The sequence below is a fragment of the Nuphar pumila genome, chromosome 7 (genome assembly GCF_984573655.1).
Source record: "Nuphar pumila chromosome 7, dmNupPumi1.hap1.1, whole genome shotgun sequence".
In the NCBI taxonomy this organism is placed as follows: Eukaryota; Viridiplantae; Streptophyta; class Magnoliopsida; order Nymphaeales; family Nymphaeaceae; genus Nuphar; species Nuphar pumila.
Genome location: NC_143255.1, coordinates 32,959,919 through 32,968,308, shown reverse-complemented (window position 1 = coordinate 32,968,308; position 8,390 = coordinate 32,959,919). Strand labels below are relative to the sequence as shown.

The window sequence follows — 8,390 nt, the reverse complement described above, 5'->3', positions numbered from 1 at the left end:
GCCAATCAGACCCTCCATAAGAAAAATAATGCTTGGGTCCTATAAGGATTACAAGAACTAGACCTAGTTCATACCTAGCAAAATAATACTTTTTATCCTTTTCATATTAAGAAATTACAGATCTTAATTGAAAGTCAAGTTGGATATAGGTCCAGTATGAAATTTCACAAACCATACCTGACTCTATATAGTAATTGAACCATTTGGGTCTGACCCAGGTTTTCTCCTTCTTTATCACCAAACACCTTACGAGTTGAGTCTCGATTAAACATGACCATTGTCACTCATCCTGTCTTCTTTTTGGGTGTTAAATGAATTCTATTTGATTGGACCACTGATCCAAATCGAATACATTATTTTATCAGGTTATGCTACCTTGTTTTGGGAATAAGTATCTTAAAATAGGGTCTATGTATATTTTCTAATCAGATCTAGACTTATATGGTAGGATTCTTTCGATTTAGGACTTCGATCTTGATCAATACTTTTGTTAGATTGCATTTGGATCGAGATATAATCTAAACTGTTTACGTATTTTTTTTATGTAAAATACATGTTTCAACTTGCTTTTATTGAAACTGATAGTACCATACAAAATTGGGTTAAGGTTCATATCTATAGTGGATATGTTACATTTTGAATTGGAGTTCAAATTTAGATTTATTGTTGAAAATTTAAATTTGGATTTAGATCAACCATAATTTGAACCGTATCCAATTCGTTGATGTCCTTACTGCCTCCAAGTTGAAACAAGATATAGCCATATAGAATGAGTTTGTCTTTTAGAGTAGAAATCCATTCTTTTTTATTGTTTTTAAGATCCAAAGTTGAGATTAGAAAAGGTTAGATCAGACGTGAACCCAAGACTAGATCCCTCTTTGAGTATTCAAATGCACACTTTTTTTTTTTATAAACAAGGAGCCTTCAACAAGAACTAGATCACTTAATGGGCCTGCTTTCCTACAAGGTAAAACTCTGGGTTGAGGACACAACCACCCAACCTTACATGCCCCAACCGTGTGAAAGCAATAATAGCCCCCATGAGCCAGCAGGATTCGACCATGGGCCTTCAAATGCACACTAAGTTTCTTTTGACATTTTGGTATCCATTTTCTATATTTTTTTTGTGCGACCATCTACCAACAAAAAATGGCTAGGATGACACATAGGGATGGCAGTGGACTGGGGCGGGGGACAAGGTCTCCACCCCCCCCCCCCCCCCCCCCCGTTTCAAAATCTGAACCTACATCCCCGCACGGGAATGGATTGTAACCTCCACCCCCGCCTTCAACCCCGTTTCATGTCCTCCATCCCCGGTTCAAACGGGGGCGAGACGGGCGGGGCCCCATTTCCCCTTAGTTTATAGTCATCCCTTAAAGGATTGGGGATGGGGCGGGGTGAGGCTAGGCAGGGATTGGGACGGAGACGAGGACGGGGCGGAGCGGGGAAAAGCGTAAGTCAATCCCCGCACGTGTATAGATTTTAACCTTCATCCCCACCTCCATCCCCGTTTCATGTCCTTCATCCCCGCCTCCATCCCCGTTTCATGCCCTTCATCCCCGGTCCAAATGGGGTGAGGTGGGGCGGAGCCCCGTTGTCCCCCGGTCCACTTTTTTTTTGGATTTATAACCCAAAGAAACTGTATCTGGCATGAAGAACTGGTTGCGCTAGCTCAGCTTGCCATACCTATGGTTGTCGTACGGGCAGCGTAAAACTCTAAGACTAGGACACCTCCCCCCCCCCCCCCCCTCGGGGCCTATGCTACTCATTAGCTTTCACAAAGGGGTAACCCCCATGGGAATCAAACCTTGACTACCCGTCTAGCAGCCAAGGCCCCACCCCACTACGCCAAACCCCCTTGGGGTTACGACGACACCGCTTAGTGAGTACAATAGCAACCATGTCACTTTCAATATTTTCAGGGGTAGTAGGATCATTTTTTTAAGAAGACCTATATAAAATGGCAGTTGAAAAAAAATAGAGGTCCATATAAGTAATTTCAAAATGTGAGCGCCATTTTTTAGTGAGGGGCCAAAAATTTGGCCCTTAAATATTATTTTTTTTTTCAAAAAATTCAATTAGAAGTCCTGAGGCCTTCCCATTCAGGCATTCATCATTGGCCGAAAGGCAATGAACGAGTTCAGTTCCACTCATCCCCTATGTCATCTCCATTTTCATACCCCTCTTAAATCCTATGATGCAAGTCGTTTTGATCAAATCTAACCCTATAGATTGATTCAACATTGACAATTTAACAAGAATCCACCCTTGAATCATATTTTTTTGACAACAAGTATGACTTTTAAAATCACAAAATTTTGTGTTTTGTCAACTGTTGGTTCTTGAACCTTTGAAAAATCTTGCACACAAGTCGGATTTCAGCTATTTAAATGTCGATGAATGTTATAGATCACATAGTTTAGTTCCACTCATCCCCTATGTCATCCCCATTTTCACACCCCTCTTAAATCTTATGATGCAAGTTGTTTTAATCAAATCTAACCCCATATTGTATTCAGCATGGATAATTGGGTTGCATTTCTAACAAAAAATATGATCTTTTAAATCACAAATTTTGTATTTTGTCAGTTGTTGATTTTCGAATCTCCAAAAAATCCTGCACAAAAGTCCGATTTCAACAATTTAAATTCCGATCTAAACTAAACAAACAATGCAGATTACATCTGTAGAGTCTGATTTGATCAAAACAACTTGCATGAAAGAAATCCTAAGGGGTATAAAGATAGGGATGAGTGAAACCGATTTGCTTGGTCTTAGCCAAAAGGCTGTATCTATTTTTTTTGCAATATACAGGTGAAATAAAACAATAAGCTAACAAAAATAAATCACAAACAATTACAATCTTATTTTGGTTCTATTTTCATAAATGAGGTGAAAAAGTGAACATACGCACATGATATGCTCCTTGAAAATCAAGTTACACTGCAGGAACCATGGGTTGACATACACGATTTAGTGTGATTCAAAAACAAAAGTTTCATAAAATTGCATCCGTATTTGAGTTTTTTTTCCTTTTAAAAACAATTTTCTAAACATAAATTTTCATGTTCTAGTTTTTTTTTCCGAAAAGAACGAGTTTTTATCCAGTATTATGAAAAACATTGGAGTTTCATTTTACGTTTCAAAGTTTTATTGCTTTCACTTGCTAATTATCAGATGGACCATAGTCACAAATCTCAAATCTCAAGATTTTATTGGTTAACAACATAGGGAAAATAAAATAAAAATGTAAAATGTAAGAAATGAGTATAAGAATCATGATAATCTCTCTCTCTCTCCGCATACACATGACTGAGAATTCTTATAGACATCAATTTATGTTTAGTTCTCATTTACAGGAAAGGGGACATCATGTACAAATGCCTATGGAAAGGAGCAACAAATGAAAGGAAAAAGAAAAGAATGAAGAGAAATCATATTACAAGCATTTTGTGGTCAACCATGAACCACTGGTCCAACTTGAATAAAAAGCATCACCCTCTTGGTTGTACCCGGACCAGGACCCGAATCCAGATACTCAGCATAGAATTTGGTATGGGGCATGGTCGCACCGATCCACATCGCAACCGCTGGTTTGATCCACCAATGTTCTGATCACTTGTTTTCATGATAACCGTCTCCAATGAGTATGACATTATGCCTCTTTTTGTTGATGGACTCATGGACAGTCTTGATGGACCCAGACCCGTCCGAAGATGATGATGGCTTGCCGGGTAAGCCCAGAAGCCGGCGGTGCAAAGGGATGTTGTGGTCCTGCAGGATGCTGAAGATATGGTTGATAATGGCTAGGCTGTTGCCGGTAAGCTGAGTTGAGTTCTTTAGTGCTGATTCCATACTTTCCCTGAACCCACCAGTTGTGTTGTCTAACCCGTCTAGGCATGTCATGAAGTTGGTGATGGCCGAGCTGAGCCAGGTCTTAAGGTCTTCCACTTTGGTCCGTGATAGGATGTTCTGTCCATGGATCTGGCACCAACAAGAGGCAATGTCAGGGCCTGAGCAGGTGAGGTGATATAACATCTTTAAGTATAGCAGATGCTGAGGGGTACTTCATGTTGTTCCATGTCTCACACCGAGGCTTAAAAACACTTGGCCCTTGGAACCACTTGGAACAAATCTTGTTCCGACTGGGTTTAAGTCTGACATGGCTTGACCAAGTGAATTAAGTTTCGCTAGTCAGGTTAATTTGATGGGTCCCATGTTTTATCTCTCCTTTTTTGCCAAGTCACGTAGCAGATAAGGTCCAAGGGACTTTGAATATAAAACTGTCCAAGGTACCTTGGATGCCGTCTATCATAAAAAAATGAACGGCACCCAAGAAGGCATAAACAAAACCTTGAGGCAACATTCTACAGTAAATGGGCCATCTAATCTGCTATTTCAAAAATTCATTAAAGGGAGATTCTAGAACGGCATGAGCTTTTCACCATTGGAATCTGAATCCAAATCCAAATTGGAATGTATGGCACTGGTCGCATCCAATCCGTATGTTTACATCCCTACTATATGTGTCATCTTTCCTACTCAAAGTGCTAGATCTGCGTAAAGCAAAGATTGATATATATATATATATTTATATAGTAACTAGAATATGAGAAATAGAAATATGGGCATTTCCAACAATTTTTTAGCTTGGCATGCTGAATTTGCTAGGAATCAACCATTAGATCATGTATTTTTGATGAAAAAATATGATTTCAAAATGCTCAAATATTTATGAAGATTATGAGCTATTGATTTTAAAACCTTAAAAAATCACGTTTATGCATCAAAATCTAGTTCTTATAAATTCAAGCATGTAGATTACATTCAAAAGAAAAAAAATCTATAAAAATAGCTTTCCATAATTAGTTCTCATATTTACAGTTATATATATATATATATATATATATATATATATATATATATATATATATATATATATATGCTACGAAATGTGGACAGATCAGGTGATTTTGACAAACCACAAGTTTTTTTGTTTTTCAAATTACCACTATTCAAAAGTGCTGATATCATCGTTTTACAATGAATGGTGGTGATTGAAGTGATGGACGGTGGTGATTTCAAAACACAAAAAATTGTGTTTTGTCAACTCACTTGATCTGCCCTCGAAAGGGACAAGAGAAAGACTTTTTGACTCACCTGTTGCGTGGCCGATAGGGAGGAGTTGATCACATCCATGGAGTCATCAATGAGTTGCTGGCAGTCGTTCAGCGCCATCACGAGCCTCTGGTCCTTGACTTCGCCCGCAAGCTTCCTTGGCAAGCCAGATACCTTGGACAGCTCTCCACGGGCTACTCGGAGGGAGACCTGGAAGAGCAGCTCCGGGTCCGTGGTTGATGGATCGGCCATGGAGGTGAGGCTGGTGATGCAGGACCTCTGATCCGTCGTGACCGCGCACACGGCCTTGATCGCCTCTGCTTGGCTCAGCGAGCTCGGCGTCGTCGCAGCCAAGGAGTTCTTGTGTTGTGGGATGTATGCGCTGATGATGGCCGCCACGACGATGACAATGAGAAGAATGAAGGATATGGTGATGATGGTGATTCGTTTCTTGATTTCCCTTCTGTACTGGAGAGTCTCCTGCTGCTCCTGGCCAACCACGTCGTAGCCTTTGAAGCAGTTGATGCTGTTCTTGAATGAATTCATGACCTTGTTTTGAGAGTTTTCTCCTCCTCCTCCTCTTCTTCTCTCTTGTATTCTTTCCTTTTGCTTCTTACAGGGGGAGGGGTTGCACCGTTGCTTATGTAAAAGAGAAATGGATCAATGTGAGTGGTTGGATTCTGTGTGTTTATATAGAGCGCAGGGTTATGCATTGGTCAGAAAATTCTTAATTTAATAATTTATTTTTGTGTTAGGTGGGAATGTGTGGGATACTAGCTAGTTATGTTGACGTTGGCGCCTTTTTGCTTGTGACAAAAATGCCACTTGACCTACACCAATGACTAGCTTGGTCTGGAAGATGGTTGCCGGACCGGGCTGGTCTGGACTAGCCACCGGCCAGTCTGGTGGGTGTTGTCCAACTAAGGCTCACAAATCAGCCCGTGAGGGTCGTGCGTCTGACCAACGCATTTGATGACTTGGTTCTTCGAGTCAATTACAATTCCGATCTACTCATCCCTATATATCTTCACAAGATCTTACCAATGCAAGTTGTGTTATTGATCAAATCTGACCTCATGGATGTGGTCCTACATGTTGAATATCAACATTTGAATTGCTATAATCCCACCTTTTTATAGGATTTTATAGAGATTCAAAAATCAACAGCTATAAACATGTCTACATTTATTGATTAAAAAAAATATTTTTCTTTAAAAAAAACAAAAACAAAAACAAAAACAAAAGCCAACTATGATGAATCCATTTATGCGGTTAGATTTGATCAAAACAACTCGCATTAATGAGATCTTATATGGGGTATGATGATGGAAATGATATAGGGGATGAGCGTAACCGGTCCACTGATAATCAGGCTGGTTTGATGAATTGGCTCGAATTATGAACACACTGATATTCTATGAAGCTTGATTTTCCAAGTTGGAGCTGAACTCGAGGGTCGACGGCCCGGTTCGTGAGATGGGTTAAGAACCCAGATGAGTTAGCTAGGTACCTAAAAGATGTGATTATAGCCCCAATGGGGAGGTTGGCGTAGTGGGGTGGGGCACCCTTAGGCTGCTAGACCGGCAGTCACGGCTCGATTCTCATGGGTGTCGTCTCTCTTCACAAGCCGACGTGCAGCATAGGCCCTGGCAGGGTTACGCTGCCAGTATGATGACCATAGGTATGATGCTGAGTCAGCGCGACTAGGTCTTCATGCCGGGTGCATTTTTTTTCGGTTATAAATCGAAAAAAATAAGAGGTGGTTATAGTTGAAAAAATATTTGGAGGATAATATAGAGACGTTGCGTGATAAAACTTTTCTTTCGAAGCAGCACAAGGTTTTTGAGTCTTAAGGGAGAGATGCAAGTCAATGGAAAACACAAATTAATAGAGGACAGTTTCTCACGTTAGATGGGACCAGGCTTGATGATGAAGGGCTGGGTGAAACGCGGTTTACAGACTTTGGTATGAAAAATATGAAAATTTGTCCAAGTCAAACACGGGCTTTACTTGGGAATAAACAAGTAGATTGCGTGGAAAATCGTATAGTCAGGATATTGTCTCTGGAAGAAAATATTTTGGTGAGATATTTAAGAAATATTTTCATAAAAAGTTTAGAAAATCTTTGTAAAATAAAAAAGTATTCATTAATAAAAACAAAAAATGTACAAAAGATAAACAAAAGGCTAATAAAAAGATAAAAATACAGTTTTTTTTTGCTAGGCCCACGGAAAAACCCATCAGAGAGAGAGAGAGAGAGAGAGAGAGAGATCCCATCTTGTTTTGTTTTAAATGGAAATGATCCCATATAAATGATGAAGTAGCTAGGAAGGGAGAAGGCACCTTCCGTCTAGGGGTGTCAATGGGTCCGGTTTACCTGGACCCGACCTGCACCAAACCTTATACGATTCGGGTATGGTGATAAATAAAAAGATCCAATTAAGACCCGGGTTCAGACCTGAAGATCTGATTAATACATGGACCCGTGTATAGTTTGTGAAATTTTATACCAGACCCAAGTTTTGATTAAGACCTGGATCCGGACCCAAAGGTCCAATTATCACATGGACCTGGGTATAGTTTGTAAAATTTTATACCAGACCAGAACCTGACCTGAGTTCGGATTAAGACCTGCAGTTTTTTCAATGTAAAAATGCTAAAAAATATGGTTTTACTGGGTATGGTCCTGGTTTGGTTCATGTAGTTCTTATCGGGTCCGAGTATGATTTTTTTATAGTAGGCCAAATTAGACCCGAGTCGATCCGTGCCCGACACCATACCCTTGAATCTGTTCCAAGTCTGGTTCCACCTGGGTCCAAACCAAACCCGACCCGTTGATACCCCCTAACTTCCCTCCCTATAAATTGCCCTCCTCCTCTGAAAATTTCATCAAACTCTCTTGGGCGCCGTGTGGATTTGACCTTTAAAATAAGTTGAAAGGGCCAAATGACCAAGTTTCAAAAAAAGTTTATTTTGTTAGTCATTTAAATTAAAACTTACAATTTCATCACGATTTTAACAGTAAATCATGCTAAATATAAAACAAAAAAATTTAATTATTGAAAATTTCCGTGATATTTGTGATTGTAAAAGTATAATATACATTAAATCAAAATATACAATTAAAAATAAATAGTAAAGTTGTTAGTACCAGACCAAGATGGGTGATCAAAATCGAGAACAAACGGTTAAAGATCGCATGGATCTAGTCATTTAGCTATAACAATTAAATTAATTATTTGTTTGATCCTACTCTAAAAGTTTGTTGGACT

General features: G+C 39.5%; 1 protein-coding gene across 1 annotated transcript; it reads right to left on the bottom strand.

The window, feature by feature from the left end:
- Nucleotides 1-3,311: 3,311 nt before the first annotated feature.
- On the bottom strand, nucleotides 3,312-5,774 carry LOC149831820 (putative pectinesterase/pectinesterase inhibitor 26). The gene is made up of 2 exons (XM_090012244.1): nucleotides 5,161-5,774; nucleotides 3,312-3,984 (listed from the first exon to the last, which is right to left on the bottom strand). Exons 1-2 carry the CDS (start codon nucleotides 5,662-5,664, stop codon nucleotides 3,616-3,618), a joined length of 873 nt encoding a protein of 290 aa, XP_089868370.1. The 5' UTR covers nucleotides 5,665-5,774; the 3' UTR covers nucleotides 3,312-3,615.
- Nucleotides 5,775-8,390: the final 2,616 nt, after the last annotated feature.

Bases quoted from the DNA above. Each gene is read 5' to 3' on its own strand.
- LOC149831820 (XM_090012244.1), bottom strand. From the start codon at position 5,664: ATGAATTCATTCAAGAACAGCATCAACTGCTTCAAAGGCTACGACGTG. The intron at 3,985-5,160 runs GTGAGTCAAAAA...TGTTGGTGCCAG, and splicing joins CCCTATCGGCCACGCAACAG to ATCCATGGACAGAACATCCT.